Source organism: Podarcis filfolensis, assembly GCF_964270895.1.
Source record: "Podarcis filfolensis genome assembly, chromosome: 8".
Classification (NCBI taxonomy): Eukaryota; Metazoa; Chordata; class Lepidosauria; order Squamata; family Lacertidae; genus Podarcis; species Podarcis filfolensis.
Genome location: NC_139611.1, coordinates 21166532 through 21194063, shown reverse-complemented (window position 1 = coordinate 21194063; position 27532 = coordinate 21166532). Strand labels below are relative to the sequence as shown.

Below are 27532 nucleotides of genomic sequence, written 5' to 3'. Positions count from 1 at the left end.
CGGAGGCTTCGGGTTCCTTTCGCTGAAGGGTAAGTGCCCCTTCAGCTAAGGCACAGCACCCCTTCAGCTAAGCAGGAGGAGAAATGGAAGGGGCTCCGTTTCTCCTGCCGCTTCGCTGAAGGGGCGCTGAGCAGAGAGGGGGAGAATTTTTTTTCTTGTTCTCCCCCTCTAAAACAAGGTGCGTCCTATGGTCCGGTATGTCCTATAGAGTGAAAAATACGGTTTAGTATTGGCATTCTGCACTAAATGCAGTTTCCAAACAGTCTTCAAAGGAAGCCCCGCCTACAGTGAATTACAGTAGTCTAACTTGGAGTTCGCCATGGCATAGATATTTTAGCCCAGCCTATCTCTTTTCCAGATAGGGTTGCAGCTGGCAGACCAAGCAAAGCTTGGAAACAGCCACTGTGCTGTGGAACTGTGTCACTGTTATATAATCCAGTTAAAAGCAAGCATTCCAACACAGAAGAAGGCTGGGGGGGGGTGCAACTGTAGGAAGGTTAAAGCAGAGGCAGCATTAATTTTGCAACAACAAGCAAAATTGCCTTGATTGCAGCACCCCACTGCTTTTTAGTCTGTGTTGGAGATTATCTTAAAATGTTACTCCTCTTCAGCCTGGCATAGGTTTTTGGGTGATTCTGGGCCATCAAAGCTTTACAGCAGTTTCGGTTGTGATTATTACATATTCCTGCTACTTGATGCTAGACAGCCAGCTGGAAGGAAAGGCAGGGGGCGGGGAGGAGAAAAATTCATATTTAATTACAAATGTTTCACTTCTGGGCATTTTCAGCAACATCTGGAGAGCGGGAGGATGAAAGATAACCAGCAGCACCTCCCACCAAGATCAGTTGTGTCAAGCTTCCTGTTCTAATCTGGCTGCTATCCCAAGATTTATCAACAGATACTAGAAAAATACTGTGCGAGTGTAAGGTAGCGTAGGGAGCAGAATCGTGATTTGCAATGGAGAATGGTGTTGATCTGAACATACCATTTTGCCTGTATTTTGAAATTAAGCAAATTCTCCACGTTTGAAATCCACGATTCAAAATTTCTAAACAGAAATCATGTGCATGTATAAGTTTGCAGCGTTAATTGATTTAAATCTATTATCTATCTATATATCCATATCCCAGCCATAAAGTCCAATGTTTCAATATGATCAGCAATGTAAATACAACTTGGTGAGAGCGCTGGATTTCCCTACCAAGAAAGCAAAATCCATCACTGAGGGCGCATCAAAATGTATATTAATTTATGCCATTGTGGAAGCACACTTGCTGCATCATGTATAGATGTACCTACTCATCTCTAGGGTTTAGCTCAATAAAAATGTCTCTATCGCTTTGTAGCAGAAGCTGGATGCCCACAACACTGATTGGCTAGTGTCTGTTATGTCACTTGTCCTTTCTGTTGAGCCTAGCATGGGTGGGTAAGCAAGGGCATTTGGGCAGCACCAGTGATAATAGATTTGTCCTCTGTGTTTCTAATACGTTTACAGTATGTATTTTTATTGCTGTATTTTCTTCCTTGGCATAAATCTTAGTCTGGAGTAAGTCCTATTGAACAATGGTGTGACTTACTACTGAGTCAACATACAGAGAGTTGGCCTGTTAGTCAATTAATCACACAAGTTCGCCTATTTATTAGTCACTTAAGTTTGCATGTAAGAAAAAAGTGAGAGTTTTAAAAATAAAATAAAGCATACTTTGTTTTTGAGTTATGATGCACATATATGTCACCCTAAGCATCACCTTAGAAGTAGAGATTTCATTTTCTCACACTTTCTCATGAAAATTCATCAGTAGTTTAGTGGGCATTTTTCCTAATATGTATATTTTTGCTAGCAATTTCCCCTAAAATAATGCATTTCTGGTATTTTCATTTGTAAGTACAGTCATACTTCATGTTACGTTTGCTTCATGTTACGTTTTTTCAGGCTGCATCCCACGGCGACCCAGAAGTACCGGAAAGGGTTACTGCTGGGTTTCGCCGCTCTTGCATGGGCACAAGCGCCAAATTGCACCGTGCACCTGCGCAGATACAGCGCTTCAGGTTGCGGGCTTTTCATGTTGCAAACGGGCCTCTGGAATGGATCCCATTCGCAACCAAAGGTACCACTGTACACGTTCCCTTAATAAGGACATTTTGTACTCTTTCTCTCTCTCTCTCTTTTGCTTGAGGAACTGCATTGCAAAAATTCAGAGAAGTGCAACTTTTGAAAGGTAGCTGTGTTTCATTTCTGCAGATTATTCTGAAAGAAGTGCGAAATAGATAGGATTGCACTAAAATGAGAACCGAATCAAATTTCTCCCCTTAACTCCAGAAAGCTTTTTTTCTTTTTTCTTTTCTAGAAAAAAGCAAAAAGAGATATCTGAACCTTTGGACAACACTTATTGGAAACCGCACAACCGAGAGTTGTGCTTGTGGACTTCCCATAATGGGCATATGATTAGCAACCATGAGAATGTTTGCTTATTTATTATATTTGTTTGGCACCGTTTGCAAGATGTGTCAAAGTGACTTGCAAAATATTAAAATATAGAACTTACCCAGCATTCATTTAAAAGGCATAACCCAGAGTAAAACAGAGGAATAATAAAAGTGTTCATCTATCAACTATATCATTGTCTGCTAGCCACAAAAGGCTATCAATGGCTACTAGCCATGATTGCTATCCTCTACCTCCAGTTGCTGGAAGCCACAGGAGGGAAGGGTGCTCTTGTGCCTGGTTCCTGCTTGCGAGTTTTCCCCAGGCATCTGATTGGACACTGTGAGGACAGGAGGCTGGACTAGACAGGCCGCTGGCCTGATCCAACAGCCAAGCTTTACTTTCCTTTGCTTCCCTGAAATGCTGTCTTCACCATTAATGAACCTCTTCTTATAAAGCACCTCAAAGCAATTTCACATTGCAACATATATAAAACAATTGCAGGTATAAAAACAATTAAAACAACTGCCGGTACAAAAGCAGTTTCCATTCCGGCTGGGGATAGTAAATCTCTTAGAATGATTACCGAAAGAGGAAAGTCCTTCCTGGCCATGTCTATCTCACTGAACATCTGCTAGTGAGCATGTCTGGTTCTGTGTACAGGGCCTCACCACTGTAGGCACTTAATAAATGCACAATATAGTTTATATTACGGTTACTAGTTGCTGGGCATGGTTCTTCCCTCTCGACAGACACCTTTTGTCCCCTGTGCTTGGTGGGCAGCTAAGCTGGAATTGATCCAATGCCTGTCCTGTCACACTCTTCTTTCCACACACACCCCCCAGCTCAAACCCTGTTTTATTTCAAGATTCTCCGCTCTTTACACGAGGTTAGCTCACCTGTTCCGTGGCAGTCACAGATTCAGCAAGCAAGCGTGGGTGTGCCTATGAGGAAAATTAATGGGAACCAGTTAGGTTTAGCAGGGAACCAGAACAATTAGGAGGTGACCTCCAGGAGCAGAAAATTGTCTTCCTATCAGGTAAACAAGCTCAGTGTTTGTTGTAAGGAAAGTAAAACCATTGAAAAGGTGGGAGACCAGGAGAGCCTCCTGAGGCAATGGCAGCAATACCACAGATGATTTTTTTTCTCTTAGAATGATAGCACGAACGGCCCCTTTCGTACCTCTAGCACCCTGGTTATGCCGGAGAACAGGTTTGGTTTACAATTTTACCTGAAGAACTATTTTAACATAGGTATTATAAGTGCAGGGAAGAAGGTGTTTAAAAAAATGGTGCCAGTATTCATATATTGGTGAAAGTGCTGTGGGTGCCAGCTCAAAATGTCTGCCATGGGCAGCAGAAATGGAGGTTCCAATTAATCAGTACCAGGAAATATTGTCCCCCCAAAATCCCTGGATACTGTATCTAGATTACCGTATTTTTCCGTCCATAAGACGCCCACATGTATAAGATGCCCCCAATTTTGGGGGACTCCAGTTTAAGAAAATGGGGGAATATCTATCCATGTATAAGACACCCCCAAATTTTGGACATTATTTTTTTGGGCGGGGACCTAGTCTTATACACGGAAAAATATGGTATATTAATCCAAGTTATACTGTCTATTGGTCCTACTTTCCACAGGACTGTGCTCTTTTTGATGGGCTAATATTCCTCTTTTTGGTGGACAAACAATTAACTCTTGGAAGCTGTCGTCTACATAAGGGCACAACAGTACTCTTCCTAATTGACATCACCAGGAACTTGTATTCACAGGTTGAATGGTTCTGATACTGGAGAAAGAACAACGCCATTGTGGCTGGCAACCTCTGATAGCCTTACCTCCCACCTGCCCCGCCCCATGATTTTTTTTCTAATCCTCTTTTAATGCCACCCAAGTTGGTGGCAATCGCTAACTCTTTGCAGTGTGAATGCCATAGTTTAACTATGTGCTGTGTAAAGAATGACTTCATGTTTGGAAAAAAACAAAAAAGGGAGAGTTGCAGGGTTCTTGAAATTGCCCATCAACAGTTAGCACCTGGGTAGCAGATTGAAAAGATGCACAGTTAGCCTTGTTTCATTAAACCATAGTTTAGATTAACCACATATGGGTAAACTCTGGTTAGTCAAAAAATAGAAATGAAAGCTTCCAATCTTATGGCCATGGTGGAGGAGAGGGTTGGGTGGAAGCACATAGTCCCATGGCTCATTCATGCAATGTTATTCTATAGATTTAGTTTTATGTTTGAACAAGACCTTATTAAGATATAACCATAAGAAAGCTGGGGAGGACTTGGCATAAAATTCTTAGGGTTCACCTTTGAAAGAAGCATTTGAAATTAGGTCAACCTAAAACCTGCCCTAGCAACTTTTTATCTTGTTATAACTGTCAGAGGAGTGGAGAACTTGTCTACTGATCTGATTCAGTCTAGCAGACCATGTTTTGCAAGAACAATTTTAATCAGCTTGAGATTTCTTGCAAAGCGTTTTGCCTTTGAGTTCAGTTCTCAGACCACTGCCTTAACTTCTAGTCGTGTGCAAGAATAAAGGGGAGCACAGGGGAAGAAGAAGAAGAAGAAAGGGGAGACAAAACCGGGAGGTCAGATTTCAGAGAGAGTAAGGAGGAGTAAATTAAAATTGTGTGTCTCCATGTTCAAAGTTGAGGAGCTGGCATGACTTGTGAAGTGCCACTCTGAGGCACACTTGTTGTGCATGCAAAACTATGCATAGACATGCTGCGAAGCACCACATGTAAGCCGACACAGTTTTGGAAGGATCAGAAAGCTTTTCTTTCGCAGCTGTACATTTCATGGATCCAAGTGTTTCCCTATCTTGTTGTCATCTAACGAACCACAGGTGGTGGCAGACACTGGAAAAAACCCAAAATCGTTGCGCAGATGGTGGGAAAGGAAAGGAGGGAAACTGCAGACATTGTTTCCAGACTCTGAAAGGCAGGGGTGGAGACTCTGGCAGCTGCAGCCCATAACGTCAGAGGCTGTGCTGGATAGCTCAGGAAATGCTTAATTCTGCCTGAAGCCCAGAAACGTCTTTAGCTGGGGACAGCTTTAAAATGAAGCAGAGGCACGTCAGGAAGCAGGCCTAAGGCTGAGAGACAGCCAGCAGTTAAAATGCCTGCCAGCAAGCAGTGGAGTGCAAGTGGGGCACTGCCCCGCTGATCTCAGTCTAGGGACGGTGGGAGAAATTTTATTCGTTTTGTATTTAAAGGCAAGCCTACCTATTTTGCACTTTCCAGAACGAATATGAAATTTATTTACAAAATAAATAAACCTTTTGAAATTAATACCTCTCCAAATTTTGCAATGCAGTTCTTAGAAACACATGCAAAAGTGAATACACTGGGGCAGAGTGTGCATATAAATGCATTCATTAGTGAAGGTGACATACAGGAATGCTTTATATTGGGTGAAATTGTTTTGCAGAAGTGTGTCTATCGGGCAAAAATAGCATACAAAAAAAAGGCTACATTGAGATAAATTTGCCCCAAAATGCCAATGAATTTTTCTGACTTTTAAGGTGAGGAGCTGGTGTCAAAACAGAGAACTGGACTTAAAACCAGGGAAAATTAGAAGCGGAGATAAACAAAAATCAACAGATTTGCCTATCCCATCTTATGAGTAGCCCTGGCTGCCAGCCTCCACATCCATAGTCTCAGTGTTGCCCTTGTAGAACTCAGCGAGGAGGTGGGAGAGGAAACTAGAATTAGTTGGCTTTGTCTGTCGTTGGGTCTGGTGCCACCTACTGTTGGTCTTCCTGCTCCTTCCTGTCCCACAAGTTCTGGTGGGCACTGGGCACTAATTCTAGCAAGTGTTCCTCCCAACTGCCCAGAAGGGAATGTTCCCCACCCCTTGATTTTGCCTATATACTTATAAATTAGCACTTGCACATTTTATGCAAACCTGCATCCTCTTCTGTCCTGGGGGGGGGGGGGTTCTTCCTTGATTTTCTTTTTTTTCAATGCTTAATCCAGAGCGGTGTCCCAAAGATGTTTGGATGGCATCTTGTACACCTCCGCCCAGCAACCAAGCTGGTCCCAAATGTATTGCTCTGCTTTTCTTTTTTGGACCACATCAGTGATGCCAAGATCCAAGAGTCTTGTCATCTGGGCAGCGCAGGACCTCCACACACACTGCCCAGGCTTGCGCCCCAGAGAGGTCACTCCAGTGCTGCTAATGCGCTAAAAACAATGCAGGAGGCAGCAGTTCTGAGTTACTAGTCTCTGCAGCCACAGCCGTTTGACTTCATCCGCAGAGGCACACTCCATTGTCTCTCAAGGCAGACGAATGCCAACAACGTTTCTCCTTTTCGTTGGTTTTTTTATATTTGTGCAAATCGCCTTGAACTTTTCTTCTAATGCAAAGGTAGTTAAGAATATATTCTTAACTACTTTTGCATTAGAATTTATATCTGTGATGTAAATAAGTACCACCACTGCAATCTGTATGGGTTTCTGTTTGCAACCTAGGAGACCTCTGAATTCCACCCTCTTCCAGACTGCAATCCCAGATGCGCTACAAGACCCCCAGCGGGTATCTCTGCTTCTGAAATATGGCACTCGGGAGACTCCGTAGCCCACAGTTCCTTCTCCTCAGCTTCACTCCAGTCATGCTATAACCTGAGTAAGTAGCTCTGCAGATGCTTACCAGATGCTAACGTCTCACTACACTTCAGCAGGTTCCCCGATAACAATACTAGGGTGTTACTATGGTGATAACAGATTCACTAGAGGGCTGAATTAATCGAGCAGCTTTGCCTATTAGGATCTGTATAGTTACCATAGTGTTCATTCAAACAAACGTTCCATCACACTCAGGTTGTCGTGTGTTTTTTTTATGACCAAACTGATCGTTTTACCACCGGGTTCCCCATCTCTTTGCGGACGGTTATTTTGCTGTCTAAGCAGGTCCTAATCAAATTAACCGATCTCTTCCTTTTCATTCTCCTGGGGTGGGGGGGTATAGCAGGGGAGGACTTTTCTGCTTTCCCCAGCCCCCAGTAATGATAGAAAACGTGATGGCTTTGCCATTGCAATGTTAAAATGGAAATGGGGAAAAAACAACTCATTCCATAATCCCCACCCCCAGTCTCCATCTGCTTTTTAGCTGAGTTGATTCAGTGGTTGGTTGTGACCCGCTGAAATTGGTAAAGGACATTGGGAGTTTCATGGGATTTGGAACTGCATGGGCTGAGGCTGGAACCTAGCCTAGCCAGCTAGGATTGTTTTGTTCCTAGGGATGGGCCATAACTAAGTGACAGAGTGCTTGCTTTGCATGCAGAAGGTCTCAGACACTAGCAGAGGGTGTGGGAGGGCAGAGCCATGGTAAGTGGAGGTTGGTTCATCAGGGCAGAAGGGGCACTCCAGTCTGCCTTCAGCCAGATGCCAGCTCCATTGCCTTCTAACTTATAACCAATCTAGGAGGGTGGCAATGCCTGCCAGCTTCCTCCTCTTCAGAGCCAGTGTTACTGAGCAAAGAAGAGGATGAGGACAAAACTAACATTTGTCACTCTCTCTGTCATTGCCTCTGATGCCAATGACAGTAGAGCTCCCTGCATCCCATCCTACCAATCTCAATGGCACAAGCTGCCACTGGCCACGGAAATGCCCTACCAACATCCCTGCAATGAGGCAGCAGGGTAGTGGTGGGACCACTTGCCACACAGACACAAAGTAGAGGTTTGAGCAAAGCAGAGCAAAGCAGAGATGTAGAAAAATTGAGAGGGGGAAAGTGGTTATTTTAAACAGTGGCAGAAGTTTGAGTAGACCTAGCAAGGGATAACATTGAGGGGGGAAATGTCAGCTTGAAACATGGTTTGAGCACAGTGAGAAGGGTGTTTCGAAAGGCTCTGCTTTGTTAGCTTCTGTGTTGTGCCCATCTCTGCTATTTCTTCTTGTTAAAACTGATTTTTTCTTAAAAGATGACCCCTCGGTGTACCTGCTTTAATCAAAGCTCTGCTGTTGTTTAATAACACTATTTTCCTATCAGTGTTCCTCCACCCCCTCTTGACTCAAAGTTCTGCCATTGTTTAAAACAGCCACTTTTTTCTTTTCAGTGCATCTCCTTTCTCACTGTTCTCAAACTTCTCTCTCTTCCATTTCGTCAGCTGCTTCATGTGAAAAAGATAAAGAATGTGGGGTTCTCAAACATTCCATAGTACACTTCACACAATGCATTTCACTCCTGGTACCATGTGCTGTCTTCAACATGAAGTTCCAGATTCAGTAATTTAGTGTAGGTACTTTACTATGGTAACTTCGCTTCTCGCAATGAGGGAACCGCCAGAAGGCCTTCGGTGCTGGACCTCAGTGTCCGGGCAGAATGATGCAGGTGGAGATGCTCCTTCAGGTATACTGGGCCGAGGCCGTTTAGGGCTTTAAAGGTCAGCACCAACACTTTGAATTGTGCAAAGGTCAACAACTTTGGTCGGCCCTCACGGCCCTTCATTTAATCAAATCTGGCCCTCTTTGGAAAAAAGTTTGGACACCATGGGGTTAATGTGGGATGAGAGTGACTGGTGAGTGGAGGGAGAACGGGTACAGCCCCTATTACTGCATATTTATTCATGCATATGAGATGTTTCCGCTTTGCCTATTGTTTATATGTTTTGTAATTAAATAACCCCTTGGAAGTATGGTTTATAGTACCATGGGAAAGCAGCATACAAATAAATGGTGATGATGAAGAAAGCACCTTTAGCCATTATTCTTGTGAGGGCTTTGAGAGAAGGTCATCTTGCATATCCCCCCCCAAAAAAAGCAATGTGTGCAGCAATATCTCATTTCCTTGCCAGTGCTTTCAGGAATGCTCACTGGTATGGTTGTCCATGAGGTTGCTGCATCAGCAAGCAACTGCTTGGGATCAGCGGTGAAACTTTTTCTAAGCCCATCCACTTCACCAGAAAGCAGCAGATGATGGCCTATCAGCATTGGAGCTGTCATGGGCTTGCTAGGGCCCCCTGGGGCTGATGCCAGTCAGCACATCATCTTCTAATTTCTTGTTTTTTTATATAATGGGGTTGACTGTGTTTTACTCAGAGTAGGCTTGCTGAAATTAATGGGCCTAACTTAGTCATGTCCATTAATTTCAATGGGCTTACTCTGAGTAGGATTAACACTGGAAACAACCCATTAAAATTAATGGTTAGCTTAAGCCCATCAATTTCACTGGGTTTACGCTCAGTAGAACTTCTTTGGAGCTAACCCTTGTTATTCTTTTCTACAACACAACAGTAGCCATTCCCAGGTAAATGGGTTTACCATCAGAAGCAGAAACAGGTCCCGTTTGTATTCCTGCAGTGATGGTTGTGGTTTTATTTAAGTGAGTAAAATGCAGAACCGCACATGGTCAAAAGTATTCTTCATTTTTTTAATCAGGGCAAACTATTTCTTGCTCTAATGCTTCAGGAATGTGGAAGCAGTTGTAAAGCTAGGAACTGGCGTGCGTGAGTATGATGAGAAAATATTAATTGTGTGCTTCGCAACCGAAGTAATACACACAGCGTCTAAAGGGGGCTCCTGTAAGATCATGAACCCCAGGGTCCAAAATTAACTGCTTAGGAAGGAGGCTCCGTTATTGCTGCACAAATCCAGTGCTGCATGCTGTGAAGATGGCCTAACTTTTTATTTTTTAGGCAGGCACAGGAGTGTGAAATACTGAGGATCAGGGTGCCAATTTAACTGAATTACATGCCTTGCATGTAGACAAGACCTCTTGAATCTTGCAGTGTGGGAGCCTATTGAGTCTGATGGTGATGAGCTGTCGCTAGAACCTTAGGCTTCAGGTTTTATGATTCCACACACCCCCTGCTCTCCCTCCCTCCCCCCACCTCCCCAAACCCTCCCACCCCCTTCTGCAATAACCATAATCGTCCCCTAGCCGGATGTGTGTGATTCATTTCACCATACCCAGTCAGTGCTCGCTGGCAGACGCTTCATTGGTATTCAGAGCAGCGGCCCGTCTGTCGCTCCTCCATGTGCTCCAGGTCTGGGATCCTCAGGGAGCCATGCAGCTGTCAAATTGACTTCCATCATTCCCTCCCTGAGCCGAGAGACAAATTATCCAGCCAGCTGTCAGACGAGACTCTGTGATCGAACCTGCAATTTCTAAGTGATAAAAAAACCCAAAAAACCCACCCGAACACTCCACGTCCCCAAAACTAAGCCAGCAAGCACTTTGCGGGAGGGTGGTGGCACAAGGAGGAGGGAGGGAGGGAGGGTTCGGCAGGTGGCAGGAAGGAGGAGGGTGTTTTTATCCCAGTTTCTTATTCTTCAGAGGTTATTAGCTGGGGCTGTGTGATGTCTTTGCAAAAGAGGCGAACATAATGGTTTGGCAGGAGCCCCAGTTGACTCACAATTGCACGCTGGCAAGGAACTGCGGCTTCCTCAAGAGACACAGTGGCATTTCAACACTGCCCAACTGAGGCAGGAGCTTTAACAGTGCTCAACTGTGCTCGCAGGAAGGGAACCTTTTGGCCCCTCTAGATGGGTGGAGTTTTCGTTTTTGCGAGTCGTGGAGGCAATAGTAGCGCATTTGCGGCAGATTGATACTGGGCTGCCCACCCACTATTCTGCTGTATTAACTGTCCTGCGGTGCTTTGCTCGTGTTATTGCACTATTGCAGCGTGGAGGGCACTACAAAAGCAGGTCAGCAACAAGCATACGGAAACCTCAGGTACGGGATTTCAGGAGGACATTACAATATGTTCACGGACTGGAGACTATTAGCAGCATAGCTAACCCCCAAACTTTTGGTAATTGCTAAAAGCATTGAAAACGGGATTGTGTATAACTCTCGCAATACCATAATGAGCACAAATCATGAATGAAAAATAAGAAGGATTTCTGGTGGAGGGGCCCTTATACCTTTATACCACTGATCCAAGTATGTCCTCTACATGATACGCATATTGGCGACACCTCGGCCCCACATGCACACTGTGCTTGAAAGAGCTCAATTATGAGCCCTGCAGAGCCATCGTGGCACGTGTCAGTGTGTCCATTTTAAAATACCAGCTGAAGCGAGGAGGCTGAGGAAGTGGGAAGGTTGGAGATTAGTCACAGGCTATTACACTCCAAGAGGCGATAAGGGCAGAGGAGGAATTACTGGACAGTCGTTCTCCACTTGAGGCGGCCTCTTAATGCACGTATCATTCCTCAGATCGTGTCCGCCTCTCTCTCTCCCCCCCCCCGCCTGCTTCTGTCCGGCCTTGTGTTTTGAGGCATTTGCTGTTATCTTAGCCATACAAAGTGATTGTTAGGGAAGCAGACATGAGTGGGATGTGTCCCAAACGCAGCAACAGCATTTCAACAGCCTTTTAAAAGCGAAGGAGCCATTTCTGTCTGGCACCTTCTGCGTACAAAGTTCTCATCCTACCTTGCAACTGCCCTTGAGACTGAGGGAACCGAGGCTGGCTGATGAAGAGCTGCTCAAGGCCATGATAATAAGGAAATATTTGCACCCACACCTTCTGGTTCAGATCCAACTAGATCACATCCACACTGTCCATATAAAACACATGGCTTCCATACGAGAACTCCGGGAACTGTAGTTTACTGCTCACAGTGCTACAATTCCCTGCACCCCTAAAATTATAGTTCCCAGGTTTCTTTTGAGGAAAGCCATGCGCTCCAAATTTGTGGTAGGGATTAGTTCTATGTCTCATAGAAATCTCTATGAAGTGAATTTGGTGGCAAGAGGGAGGGTGGGGGAGAGATCATTCTAAAGTCAAGTCAGTGTTGGTGTCACGAAGCCTGAGTTCAGATCCCTGCTCAGTTGTTGAAGTTCATTGAGCAACCTTCATAGAATCATAGAGTTGGAAGAGACCACAAGGGCCATCGAGTCCAACCCCTTGCCAAGCAGGAAACACCATCAGAGCACTCCTGACATATGGTTGTCAAGCCTCTGCTTAAAGACCTCCAAAGAAGGAGACTCCACCACACTCCTTGGCAGCAAATTCCACTGTCGAACAGCTCTTACTGTCAGGAAGTTCTTCCTAATGTTTAGGTGGAATCTTCTTTCTTGTAGTTTGGATCTTGTAGTTTGGGCCAGGCAGTATGACCTACCCTACAGGGTTGTTGTGAGAGCAAAAGTATGGGAAGAAAGAAGCCAAGTATGCTGTCTTGAGCTCCATGGAGGAAAGGCAGGATATAGACATCTAAAATAAACAAATTTCAGGTGGTTTTTTCTGCCTTTGCAAAACTTTTCTGAATGGCAGGAAGTAATTTCTGTACTTGGGAGGCGGGCTTGGAGTGTGGCAGAGAAGCTCTTTGCAGAGAAAAGGGCAAAGGAGATCTTGCAGGCAACCATATAGGCTGTTTCCCTAGACACTGAACAAAAGGATGTGAAAGGCTGGATTATGTTTGAACCCCCGGCGTTCCCTTCTCCCTCAGGTTTCCAAGGTCATTGGTAATGTTTCCAGGGTGCAGACTTCCACGTCTCCCATGAGAAGGAGAAAAGGGATCATCAGCTGGAACACTGGCGGCTGGCAACATTTTGATTTGGTAAGGTAATTTTTAACCTTGCTGTTTTCACCACAATAGGACATGGGCAGCACCTATTTAGGAAAGTGTGCCATTGCACACATTCAGAATGCCATTGCCTCATCACTAAAAATATATACAGTTGTACCTCATTTTATTGCGCATTGTTTTATTGCGGTTCATAGGAAAAGGAAACCTGCCATGCCTCTGCTAGCCACGGGAGGGGAGCTAGCTAGAGCTGGACCTGGGTTTTTCCACTCCTGCCCCTGCAGGTCTGGCTTAATAGACTACAGTATAGTGTAAAGATAACTTTTACATGCACTGGGAAACCAAAAGATGTGTGTGACTCGGTTTATTGCAATATTCGAAATGGTCTGGAACCGAATCCACAGTATCTACAAGGTATGCCTGTATGTATGTATGTATGTATGTTGTGTGTGTGTGTGTTTATTATTCCCTACACGCCTATGGATGAGGGAAGAGTTTCCATGCAGAAGGGCCGAAGTGCAATTTTCAGACAAGATTAACTCCATACCTCTTATTTAGAAATTAAGCCGTACCACAGGATGTCAGTTCTTGGATTCATGTAGTGTTTACACCTGCGTGCTTAGAACCAAAGTATGATTGCAATGTAGTTTAATGCTACCACATGGAGCTGTTCTTAATGCCTGAATCCTTCCATATTGGCTATAATGGCTTGACAAGATAGGCCTCGTAACAACAGATGGAGCAAGAGTCTTCCTACTTCAGGCTGACTTTCAGGCAGTCCGATCAGTCACATGGTTTTCCTGCTAAGAGATACATGGGCAGTACCTCCTTACCATTGCTATTCTTTTGGATTAGGATTGACTGAGTGGTGCATAGAGGAGATTAACAGAAACGCCTCTATAAATTCAAGGTAGTATAAAATGTGTGTGTTGCAGGAAAGAGTGTGTGGCTCTGATGTTTCGAGGATGTTGTTGTTCTTGTTTAATTGCTTGACAATTCCAATGTAAGGGTTGTGCCCCAGTAGCTCCAATGAACCAGCCTCCCTTGAGCTGGAGCCTTCATATGCACAAACCCACCCAAACAACTATGCTTGAAGCCTTAAATAGGGTTAGGTAAAGGTAAAGGGACCCCTAACCATTAGGTCCAGTCGTGGCCGACTCTGGGGTTGCAGCGCTCATCTCGCTTTACTGGCTGAGGGAGCCGGCATACAGCTTCCGGGTCATTTGGCCAGCAGGCCTAAGCCGCTTCTGGTGAACTAGAGCAGCACACGGAAACACCGTTTACCTTCCCGCCGGAGCAGTACCTATTTATCTACTTGCACTTTGACGTTCTTTCGAACTGCTAGGTTGGCAGGAGCAGGGACCGAGCAGCGGGAGCTCACCCCGTCGCGGGGATTCGAACCGCCGACCTTCTGATCGGCAAGTCCTAGGCTCTGTGGTTTAACCCACAGCGCCACCCACGTCCCCTTAAATAGGGCTACCCGCTGCTGAATATGAGCAGGGTACTGACCTTGGCTGTGCATGCAGACCTAATCCATTCACTCTGCTTGAAGTGCCTCCAAACGGGCCTGAAAAGATTGCTAAGATTTTCCTGTGATTTACACTCACAGCCCTTGCACTTGGCAACCGGATGGAAATCGAGATATCACACCCTACATCCTTCCGTTTTCAAGATCGGGCATGAACATTGCTGCAGCTTTGAATTTTGCAGCCTACGAGCACAAGCGACTTCCCAGAAATGACCCACGACTGGGAGCAGTAGGCTGGAGTAGCAACAATTTCCTCTCAGCATGAACCTGCCAGACCTAGCCTCCTCCCCCACTGCCACCACCGCCACCAAGCTTTCTCTAGCTCTTTTTATGAAAACTAGGTCAGGGCTTTGAACTGCAAAAGTCTCAGGGCTCCCTGTTTGTTTTATCACTGTCACCACCCAGCATAGCGGAACAACCTACCCGCCAGCCGCTTCCTCGTGGCTAGACAGAGCACACATGCCTTCGCTGCACACCTTAGAGATATAAATTAGAAACAGCTTTGCACAGAAAACAGCTCTCCTGTTTGGAGATTGTGTGAAGCAAGGGAGAATCTAATGACCCAGTGATGCTGCAGCAAAGCTCTTCTGCCCATGGAGAGTTTCTTGAAAGCAATGAGGGGATAACAGGCTATGTGAGATATAGCTATATCTATACAAGGGCGCCAGCTTCTGGGGGCCGGGCCCTTTTGGGCCCCGTGAATATTTTGGGGTGGGGGCTAGGGCCCCCCCATGTCCAAAGAGTGTGGAGGTGAAGCACAGAGTTGAGTGTGGTGAGAGACTCAAGTGGACGGCTCCTTCTTTTCCTCTTCCTGCCACGGAGGGGAAGGAGGATTGAAGCAGCCTCCCACCATTGAAGCCACACACTCGTGTTCAGCCCCGTCCCCAGCTCCTCCTGACATCATGCATGCACCAGTTGGCCACCCTCACAGATGGGCACGACTGGCCGAAGGTCACCCAGTGAGCTTCATGTCCAAATGGGGATTTGAACCCTGGTCCTCAAGATCCCAGTCCAACAATCTAACCACTACACCACACTGGCTCTCAGCAATGGTGGTTGTGATTATTATGGTTGTGGTGATTTAGTGGCAATTTTATGCTAGGTAGGGCTCCAAGCGGTGCAGGGATAGAACTGCTAGCACATTTGCAAAGCTAAGCAGGGTCCAGTACGGTTTCAAATTGGATGGGGGACTGTGTGTTGAGATCCCTGCATTGCAGGTGGTTGGATTAGATGACCCTCAGGGCCCCTTCCAACTCTACAATTCTACAATTCTAAGGGCTGGACTTTTGGTGTGGTGCTTTGCCTTTCCATTCTTTACTCTGCTGGACTATAGATTTATATGTGTTTTATGCTTTTAACACTAGATGCTTTTTAGTAGGCTTGGCATGGAGGGGTCCCTGCTGGACCAAAAGAGGGAGATATTAAAGGTTGCAAACAATATAAAGGTACATGCAGCAGGGCTGGGGAATCTTTTCATGGAGGATAAAGTTGTCAATGGCTACTAGCCATGTTGACTATGTCCTACCTTCACTGTCAGAGGCCGTATGCTCCTGAATGACCAGTTGATGGAAACCACAGGAGGGGAGAGTGCTCTTGTGCTCAGGCCCTGCTTCCCATTGGGACATCTAGTTGATCACTGTGAGAACAGGATGTTGGACTAGGTGGGCCATTGGCCTGATCCAGCAATCTGTTCTTATGTTCTTATTTACTTGGGAGGAGTTGTTGTTGGCATTTGTCTGTCTTGGGAGACAGTGGAGGAGTGTGACTTTCAGGGGTGAAATCAAACCACTGAAGAGTTACAGCACCTGCTGTGGCTGTAGAGACTGATACAGGACAGACACGTTTTGCTGCAGTTGGGGCAAATGAAGATGTCCAATTTTGCTGCTACTGGTGAACCATGGTGTTTCTTCTCTCTGCGCGCCTCCTAGCAGTCATTCCTCCTCTGGCCACTGCTATGGATACACAACCTGACAGTCTCCAGGCACTGTGGTCATCTGCAAGAGATTGATGTTGCCAGCCTTCATGTCTCGTTTGCAGACATCTTTGTAATGCAGAGTTGGGCTGCCAATGGGCCTGGTGCTTGAAGCCAGCTCCCCATAGAGTACGTCTTTGGGCAACCTGCCATATTCCATTCTGTGGACATGACCAAGCCAGGGTAGATGTTGCTGAGACATGACTACAGACATGCTGGGAATGTGGACTTGGAAGAGCACATTTTGTTCGAGACTCTGCCCCGCGATGTACAAGGGGCGCCTCTGCTCTCAGCATTCCTCCTGCAGCTGACACAGTGCAAAAATTATGTCGACTGTTGACCTCTCAGCTCTAAAGCCACATTGTGTCAGCAGGTGAATGTAATCTGTTGAGAACTACACGGCCAAAGGCTTTCCACAGAATACTGAGCAGGGAAATTCCACGGTAGCTGTTATAATCATGATGGTCACCTTTGTTCTCATAGAGGGTCACAATGTTGGGGTCTTACATGTCTTGTGGTGTTGATCCTTTTTCCAACACTGCAAGAGAAGGCCATGGAGGTGCATCTTGAGAGAGGAATTGAAGCCAGCTTTCCGTACTCCTGTTGGAGTTCTGTCCTGTCCTGGGGCTTTACCACATGCCTGAGAGTAGATGGCGTTTTTCAGCCCATCAAGGGAGGGAGGGACGTTCAGCTCTTCCAAGACAGGCAGAGTCTGGATGCTGTCAATCGCTGTGCCAGAGACCATGTTTTCCCACGAGTACAGTGGTGTGCCCATCATCTGCTTGCTGCAGTCTGTGATGATCTCTCCTGACAAGGTTTTCAACAGTGTCGTTTTCCTGACTGTTGGTCCAAAGGCCTCCTTCATGCCTTTGTACATTTTCTGAATGTTGCCACTGTCAGCAGTGAGTTGAATGCTCCAACACAGATTTAGCCAGTAGTCACTGGAGCATCACCTGCTGGGCATCACCCCTTGCCTTTGTCAGTGCAGCAAGCGTCTTTTCACAGAGCACGTGCTTGTAGTTCACAAGAGCCTCGCACTTTGCAGCGATAACAAGCTCCACGTCCTTTATGCCAGCATCCAACTAGTTGGGGATCTGTTGCTCTCTTTTGCCATAGGAGGACATAGCTGTGATATGGTTTCAGCTTGATTCAATGCAGGGCAGTTCAGTAGTTTGTTTGACGGAATCAGAGAACTGTCCACAAAGTTCAGGTATGACTGTTGAGGCAGTGTTAATTTCAAGCCACACATTCTGTTTTGTGCTATGAGCCCTCTGTGGATGGAGATGGATCTTGCTCACCTTCAGGGAATGATCCATGTTGAAGTTGGCACTGTGCCGGTCGCCTGCTGATAGTCAAGGCCAGTTGGTACCAGTGGCCTGACCTTGTGAGTAAGCCACTGAACTCAGTGGACTTCTGTTCTGAATCATCCTGGCCTGTGATTTATCTGTTATTGTTCTCCAATTGAAAACCCATTCACGCAATTGCAAACTGTTTGAATAGCATCACATTTAGTTTTGACCTGAGGTTAAGATCTTATGAAACAGCAACAGATAAACCTGCACGGTATCTTCTAGGGCCAATTCATAGTCCCAGAACACTTTGTCAGACTTAAATGTTTTTAAAACAATGCCTGCGATGCAGCAAATTGTAGAGTCTGCTCTGCAGAGCTGCTATGGACATGAGTAAATTAAGACTTCCGTAAGCTTGAGTCAATAGCCATTCAATACCTACCTATCAAGTTATAAACTGGTTTATTACTCATTGATTTTCCTCCCCCACCCCTCTCCCAAGTGTGAATTATACCACTTTTAGGCCAAGAATTAATTAAGGGAGCTCGTTTTTTCTTAGAACGATGTTACTGAAACAAATGTATTGGGAAGAGGCAGAGAGAATGTGTGATAAACACATTGCAAAGGTCTACATTTTATGAGCTGCTTTGCCTAAAATAGATGTAGATTTTTAGAAATAACTATTTCTAGATAGATAGATTGATAGATAGCACTCACTTTTTAAGAGGGGCAAAAGCTATTACTTAGCTTGAATCACGGCATGATTAGATTTCACCAAGGGTCATGACCTTTGGTGGGATCATGAACAGGATTCAGTGGGTCACAGCCCATTTTGCTAAATGAGAGAGGGGAGTTAAAAATTAACTGAGAAACATTTTGAAGAGGATGTATTGCATCCAGAATTTTGGGGGGCTGTAAGATGGAAACACTTTGCCATTTCCACACAGATAGGTTCCCTCCTCTATCTATAGATACTACAGGTGTGCCATGGATCACACAAATATTTTTCTAGAAAAAGAAGTGCAGGAACTCACCATGAGAGCCTCCCTTGTTCTCTTATAATGGCCATGACGCCCACCTGAGAGGTGCTGAAACTGAGTTCCAGTGGGGGGGGAGCCCTGGTTCTCACCCTCCCAGTTTTAACCCCCACAACAACCCTGTGAAGTAGGTTAGGCTGAGAGTCATTGACTGACTCAAGGTCACTCAGTCACCTTAATGGCCATGGGGATTTGAACCCTGGTCTTCCAGGTCCTAGTCCAGCCATAGGCAAACTCAGCCCTCCAGATGTTTGGGGACTACAACTCCCATGATCCCTAGCTAACAGGACCAGTGGTCAGGGATGATGGGAGTTGTAGTCCCAAAACATCTGGAGGGCTGAGTTTGCCTATGCCTGTCCTAGTCCAACACTCTAACCACTGCACCACAATGGCTCTCAATGACAGTGGTTGTAATGATTACTGTTGCAGTGATTTAAGGGCGGTATAATGCTTGGTAAGAGCTGCAGCTATACTTTTGGTGTGGTGTTCTGTCTTTCCATTCTATATGCTGCTGGATTGTAGATATGTATGCATGTGTTTTTTATGTTACAGTGGTACCTCGGGTTACATACGCTTCAAGTGAAATACGCTTCAGGTTACAGACTCCGCTAACCCAGAAATAGTGCTTCAGGTTAAGAACTTTGCTTCATGATTAGAACAGAAATCGTGCTCCAGCGGCGCAGCAGCAGCAGGAAGCCCCATTAGTGGTGCTTCAGGTTAAGAACAGTTTCAGGTTAAGAATGGACCTCTGGAACGAATTAAGTACTTAACCCAAGGTACCACTGTAATAAGCATGTTTAGTAAGCTGGCGTGGGGGTCCCTGTTGGATCAAAAGTAGGATATATTGAAAGTTGCAAACCAAATAAAGGTATTTGCATCAGGGTTGGGGAATCTTTTTCATGGGGAATAAGGCTACTAATCCTGATGGCTGTGTCCTACCTCCACTGTCAGAGGCAGGTTGCTCCTGAGTATCAGTTTCTAGAAACCACAAGAGGGGAGAATGACTGTTGCACTCAGGGCTAGCTTGTGAGTTTTCCAGAGGCACCTGGGATGCTAGGCTACATGGGCCCTTGGCCAGTCCAGCAGGACTCCTCTCATGGTATCTGTGGCCTTCCTGATGTTGTTAGACTCCAAGTTCCATCAGCCTCAACCAGTGTGATTAGTGGTCAGGGATACTGGGAACTGCAGTCCAGCACTATCTGGGTTAACACACCCCCTGTGTTCTGCTCTCTTGGTATCTCTCTTAAACCACACCCCCTTTTAATAGTGTGTTTAGCATTTAGAAGGATCAAAATGCCTCTCTTTACATAACGCTGCAGCTGCATTACGTAAAACAATTTGATGTCATCGCTTCCATAGCCAAACAGAATAATCATCTTCCTAAGAAAATGCCAGAGAACATTGCTCTCTCTCCCTTTCCTTTCTGTTTCCTTGATCCTCCATGGCTTGGCTAGCATCGAATATTATTCCTTCTCTTCCCACACTCTCTTAACTTGCTACCATACAGCTCTTTGCACAGACCCCTTTTGGAGCTGCACCTTATGCCTGGAATCTATTCATTCTTTCCTGGCAACGACTGCTTGGCAGAGAGTGCCATTCATTACAGCTTGGGTTTGTCTGCGGTTGAGCTTTTTTTCCAAACTTGTTTGAAAAAGCAGACTTGTTTGGTGGCCTTTGGTCCTTCTGAGTGACAGGGAAGGAACTGAGGTGGCGGGATCAAAATGACCCTAAGCTAGGTCTGAATGCACACATGGGGGGAAACTGTAACCCAGTGGTAGAGCATCTGTCTTGAATGCACAAGGTCTTAGGTTAACACAGGGCAGGGAATGTCCCTTGCCTGATACGCCGTGTCTGGAACCTGGAAAGTCACTGCCAATCAGAGTAGTTCAGTTGTATTCAGCCTTTTCAAACCCGGGGCCCACCTTTAACCCAAACATGCATTTGGGGATCCACTTCGTGGTTTTCTACCATGTATTTGTACCATGGTAATGGTGCTGTCAGGGACGTGGGTGGCGCTGTGGGTTAAACCACAGAGCCTAGGACTTGCTGATCAGAAGGTTGGCGGTTCGAATCCCCATGACAGGGTGAGCTCCCGTTGCTCAGTCCCTGCTCCCGCCAACCTAGCAATTCGAAAGCACGTCAAAGTGCAAGTAGATAAATAGGTACCACTCCGGCGGGAAGGTAAACGATGTTTCCATGCGCTGCTCTGGTTCGCCAGAAGTGGCTTAGTCATGCTGGCCACATGACCCGGAAGCTGTACACCGGCTCCCTCAGCCAATAAAGCGAGATGAGCGCCGCAACCCCGGAGTCGATCACGACTGGACCTAATGGTCAGGGGTCCCTTTACCTTAATGGTGCTGTCATGACCCACCTTGGGTTAGGCTAAGACACAGTAGTGGGTCCTGACCCACCTATTGAAGAACAGTGAAGAATATATTATATTATGCTTACTCCCAGCATCTGCACCTAAGGTGGTCGACTCACTTTGCCTAATGGTAGGGCCCAACCATGGAGGATTGACGGAAAGATGCCAAGTATTATCTGACTATCACTGTGCAGATAAGCCAGGTGTAATCAGTGTGCTTGGCAGCCGTGTAGAGATGACTGAGGCAAAGCAGAAACTGAAGCACACTGCATTGCTGAAAGAGTGACTGCTGATCCTGAAGTCATAGCTGTCTGCATGCTGCTGGCTGATCAGCTGCTGGGCTGGAGGAGAACCTGAAGGCATTCACACAGACCTGACCAGCTTTGCCCTGGCAGCTGAATGCGTTGTGACTTTTAGGAGACAGGATATGACCCACCTGGGGGAGTGCAGAGTGGAGCGGAAACAGCGAGAAGCAAAACAGTACCACCAGAGCGAAGAAAGCGAAAGCTCCCTTGATTTTATTTTAATTTTATTTTATTTTTTATTGATTTTTTATTTTAAAAAAAACAGCTAGGGGGGCAATGGAAGATGGGAGCGAGCTTGCTTTCCATTGCACTGGACAGTTTCAAATTGCAAGAAAGGAGTTCCAACTAAGCATAAGGAAGAAATCTCTGGTGGGAAGAGCTGTTTGACAGTGGAATGGACTAGGTCAGAAGCTGGTGGACTCTCCTTCCTTGGAGGTTTTTAAGCAGAGGTTAGATGGCCATATGTTAGGGTTTCCTTAGCTGTGGTTCCTGGATTGCAGGGGTTTGGACTAAATGACTCTTTGGAGTCCCTTCCAACTGTACAATTCTATGATAAAATCTGTAGGACAGCATTTAGAATGAGCTAAAACTATTTGAATAACAGTAAAAATCAATAGGAGCACAACACTTTTTAAAAAGAGAGAAAGAGAGAGACCTTAAATAAGCAAGTCTTTTCTACCTACTGTAAGGCCCCAAAAGTTGGGGACACATCTGCACATCACCCTGCCTCAGGAGAGAATTGCCTTTATTTGAATTGGCTTTAAAAGGCAGGCAGGCAGGCAGCAACTCTGTGTACAAGACAGAAGTTGAAAGAGACGGGGAAGGAGACAGAGAGGGAACAAGAATGCTGAATTAATGACAGGGCTTACAGCTGGTTCAGTTTCCCCCTTTCTCAACTGGAGTTTCTTCAGGCAAACACGAGGCCTCTCGCTGAGGAATATTTGGCAGAAATCAAGCTATACTCATGCCAGCTCCCCCCCTTTTTTATTTTCAAGGAAACTTCCTTCTCTTGCTCTCCTTTAATTCCTCACCACCACCCATCCACAGGACTTTGCAAGTGGCAGTGTTTAAAACAGAAAGATTTGCAAGGAGCTATCAATCATGGTGCTCTCAGGATATATCTCCTGGCGAAATTTTGCTGGGGCTTTCATAAATCAACATAGCTGGAATATTTGTGGCTGTCCCTGTGAGATTTATGCAGGTGGGAGATTAGAACCAGTCTGTCGTGTGTGTGTGTGTGTGTGTGTGTGTGTGTGTGTGTGTTGTTGTTGTTGTTGTTGTTGGTTGCTGAGGAAGTGGGGTGAGCATGAAGAGAAGTCTAGCGATAGAGGTGGGTGCAAGGCTGGTGTGCAGAAAGGGAAAGGATTTATAATAATATCAAAGGGTATTTAGAGATTTCAGAGAAGAGTAATTAGAGGGGAAAGTGTGCGCTTGTTCGCCTCTTTAATTTGGAGTCAGAGACTCTCATTTAGATGTGTCATTTGCAAATGAGTTTGCTGAGAAAGAAGCCTTGAAAGCATTTATCAAAGCTGTTGCTTATGCTGGGTTTCCCCTCCACTAATGAGTCCCTCTTTTCAAATTACCTCTACAGGTACAATGAAATTTATACAGGGTGCATTAAAACTCACGTTGGCTGTAACTTCCATGGACTTAATGCACAAAAACCCCAGTGGATGGAGGTGACTTGATGCCCATACACCCATGATTCGATGGGCTGTATCCAACTAAGCTTAACTCACAGTAGACCCATTGAAATTAATGGCCCTAACTTTGCTGTGGGCATTATCCAGTATGGGCTTATCCACTCTTCCTCTTGTCCCACTTCTCCCTGCACCTCCCCCTGGGGAAACTGCTCTTTAGCTCTCAGTCAGGCAATTTGGGTTTTTGCTGGGTTGACATTTCCTCTGATTTAGAGCTAAAGAGGGGCAACAGCCACTCTCCCCACTTGTGCTTCCCAGCAGCTGATACTCAGAGTCTCCAACAATGGAGATAGAACACAGTCGTCGTGAGTTGCAGCCACTGGCAGCCCTATCCTCTATGAAATGAATTTCCATGACTGGTGCATGCAGAAAAACTGGATCCGAATGAGCCGTTTGTAAAAAATAAAGCCCCCTAGAAGGGGCAATGCTGCTGCAGAGCACCTCATATATATGGGAAATGTTTATTCACAGAACCCTAATTAATAGTAGCCCTAAAGCGAGCAAGGGAGGCATTTGCTTTTTCAGTATAGCCATCCCTGTAATACGATTGCAACTCGTTTCTCCTTGCACAGTTAACAGCCGAGGCAGACCTGTGAGCCTCTGTGCTGCTAAGCTTTTACAGCCCAAGGCAAAAGCCACAGCTAAGCCACATGGAGGTCACTGCAGCAGCTGCCCTCCTGCCTCCTTATTAATGAGATCAACGCTGCTCCTGAGCTCAACCAGGGGTTGGTAGGTATCTGGGGAGCCTGTAAATTTCTGGCAGCCAATAAAATACAGTTTGGTATGCTCACAACTTTAGATGAGGGGAGGAGAAAGGGGAACCTCCAAACTCGCCCGGCAAAGCCATCCAAGCCACAGGTTGCGGCTCAGTTCCTCTTTCGTTTGCAAGTTCAGGGAGGAACTGAAATTATAAATTATTTGGGGAGGGGGTGTTTCTCCCAAGGTTCAGGGCAGACCTTCGCAACCCCACATTTGTTAAGGAAATGCAACTGCAGGGGCTGGTGGTGGGGCATCTGTAGAAACATAGATAGCTGCCTCACACCTAGTCAGACTTGCTTGTCCATCTAGCTCAGTATTGTCTACACTGACTGGCAGTGACTCTCCAGGGTTTTAGATGGGGATGTCTCCTACCTGGAGATGCTGGGGATTGAACTTGGGACCTTTTGCATGGAAAGCAAGTGCTCTGATCCATGCTATCTCCCTGTAAAGGTAAAGGGACCCCTGACCATTAGGTCCAGTCGTGGATAACTCTGGGGTTGCGGCGCTCATCTCGCTTGATTGGCCGAGGGAGCCGGCGTACAGCTTCCAGGTCATGTGGCCAGCATGACTAAACTGCTTCTGGCGAACCAGAGCAGCGCACGGAAACACCGTTTACCTTCCCGCTGGAGCGGTACCTATTTATCTACTTGCACTTTGACGTGCTTTCGAACTGCTAGGTTGGCAGGAGCAGGGACCGAGCAACAGCTCACCCCGTTGTGGGGATTCAAACCGCCAACCTTCTGATCAGCAAGCCCTAGGCTCTGTGGTTTAACCCACAGCGCTACCCGCATCCCATGTCTCCCCATAAGGAAGCATAAAGGTGCTTAACCTTTTTCATGCGACTACTTTCCTGGTTTTTGGCTGCCTCTTGAGATATTGTCACCAAACTTGGTATGAGGCTTCTCAATGCATGGGCAGTGGCCCTTGTTGCCATTTGAACACTGGGCACCATTTTGAATCTTAAATGGTAGACCAGAGCAGTGGCGTAGCATGGGGGGTGCAGGGGGGGCCGGCCGCACCGGGCGCAACATCTGGGGGTTAGGGTTAGGGGGCGCAAATCCACAGGTTAGGGGGCGCAAATCCACGGGTTAGGGGTGCAAATTACTTGCCTTGCCCCGGGTTCTGACAACCCACACTACGCCACTGGACCAGAGTGTGACTTGGCCTGCTTTTTGGTGTGACAGAGCCAAACTTGCAAATTATACTACCCATTTAAAAATCACAATATTTCTAAAAATTCCTGGGCCCTCCCTCCCAATAAGCTTTAATTCATTGCTATGTAAAAGCAAGGGCAGTTTGGGTTGAGGCACCAAGATGTGGTCCTTTTTCGCATTAGAATCTGATCTGAATGGAGAAGGGGAACCTTTCAAGCCATCAAAGGAGAACATGAATCACAAGCTATACCCCTAATGATAAGGGATAGTTTGACAGTCCCTACAGAGAGCCAGAAACAGAGGGCGGAAATAAAGAAAGGAGAAAAACCGTACTTGATCTACACCAGCAAATATTGAATCCTTTGTTGTAATGATTCAGAGTAGGTTGTCACCTGTTATCAGAGCTGCTTCGTGAAAAGTATATCCACTGTAGTCCAAAGAGGCTAATGCAAAGTGGCAACGACACTCTTGGTTAGGTCAAGCTTTCATACACAATTACATTTTCGATTCCTCTTTGCCAGGTCCATAAAGTTGGTTTGGAGGGAGGCATTATTTGCTGAAAAGGAGAGTGGACACCCCACCCCTACTTCATTTTGCCTTTCAGTTCTTTTCTGTTCAGCAGCTATGACTCTGGAGCTCATAGATATTAGGGTTAGTTTAAGAAATTGTATTGGAGGCCCTTGCACTTGAATCGCACCTGTGGCAAGAGCAGGTGTGGACATGGGGTCTTAGCAACAGAGCAGAGGGATGTGCCCATGAGTCTAGACAGCTCAGTAGTATCTACTGAGTGGCAGCAGCTATCTAGGATCTCAAGAGAGTTTCCTAAATCTATCTGGAGATGCTCTGATACTGAAACATGGATCTTCTCAATAGGAATACAGGAAGCTGCCTTATACCAAATCACACAATCAGTCCATTTAGCCCAGTGCTGTCTACACTGACTGGCAGTGGCTTTCCAAGATAGGAATCTTTCCAAGTTTTGTATAGAGTTGCCAACTGAACCTTCAGAATGCAAGACAGATGCTTTCCACTGAGCTGACAGAGCAAAATTAAGCTTTTCTCGCATTCCGATATCTTCACATACATTATCTCTGTAATCCTGACAACAAACTTATAGGGGATGCCATCTTAATCACCACCCCCATAACTGGTGTGTGTCAAGGGCTGGTGGCTTACCAGTGGCCAAGACATGGTTTGAACAGAGCTCTTTCTGGCTTACAGTGTCTCAGTTACCACTATTACAGTGTTTGTGAGATTACAGTAGTATACTATAGTTTACCATAGTATAGCATAGCATAGATTAGCATAGTTAATGGCCCAGAATGGTTGGTAGTTCCATGGAAGCTAATGATTAGGAGATGGTCTCTTGATCACTGGGGATCTCTCAGGGTTTCAGAATGAGATGCCCAGCAGAGCTTTAAGATAGTAATACATGGAGGGGGCAGAGAGACAGGACAAGGAGCAGTTGGCATCTGGGACATTAACAAGACAAGAAACATAAAAACCAAATTGCTCTGAAAACACAGAAGAAAAATTAAACACACACACATACAAATAACCACAAAAGCAATCATCTTCTTTCTGAGAATGAATTCTATTCTGTATATCTCTACCCCGAAGCAAGCCCTATTAAGTTCTCCCAAGTAAATGTGGATAGGATTGCAGCTGAGTTAGAAATCATTGTTGGATCCAGTAGAGTTCTTTTTAAAAAATTGATCAAGCATATTTTAACTGACCAATCAACCATATTTAAGTTTCCAGATTGCCCCAGATCACTTTTTGCTCTTTTAACAAAAGCATTGAACTTAAAAATTTAGCCAACAATTTGGCTGCCTCTCACTGCAGAAAAAAAAGACTGAAGAAATGACTCAGAGATTTCTTCTTCCATTCCTGATTACAGTAATATACCAGATAGCCTTTGAAAAAGGAAGAGCAAGCAAGCACTGCCCTCAGATTTCATCCTCAGTGATTAAAAATTGCCACCACTAATTAAAATTGGCCCCAACCGTCAAGGAAAGCTTTAGTTGATTAATCTACCGGTTAAAACTTGCAGCTCTCTAAATCGCACAATTAAAAAGAAAAGAAAAAAGAAATTCTTTTTTATATATATAAAAGCAAGCGGTACAGCCAAGCAGGCATCTTTATTACCATTTGCAATGCTTTTATTTCACCTTATTTTATTAGGAACTTCTGCCATTGCAATGGCTTCTCTCCCCTCATGGGCTTGCACCGAAGCTCAAGCAATTAACCAGCCTGATCACTCTCCATAAACCTGAAATAAACCGTGAAAGGGGGGAAGCAGCAAAACGTATTAACTCCTGACCCTTAACAAGAAGACTTGTCAATTGTATAGCAACATGGGGCTTGTCGCGGCCAGTCAGGGAGCACGGATAGGCTGCCTGATTAATTGGCTGGTCTCAGACAGGTGGATGTGTCCCCTGGCAATTAGCAGGTAGGCTGGATAAACTCCAGGAGAACAGTGTCCTGTGACAAGTATTTTTTAAAAGAAAGAAACC

At 45.6% G+C, this 27532-nt stretch overlaps 1 protein-coding gene across 2 annotated transcripts in view; it reads left to right on the top strand.

Annotated features, from left to right (window-relative positions):
• The window catches only part of LOC310769552 (uncharacterized protein), a 135381-nt gene that overhangs the window by 101598 nt on the left and 6251 nt on the right, over positions 1–27532 (top strand). For both annotated transcript variants that reach the window (XM_083629034.1, XM_083629033.1), the window contains exons 3-4: positions 1934–2108; positions 6908–7061. In XM_083629034.1, coding sequence (XP_083485160.1) covers positions 1934–2108; positions 6908–7061 — 329 coding nt within the window. The remainder of the gene's footprint in view (positions 1–1933; positions 2109–6907; positions 7062–27532) is intronic.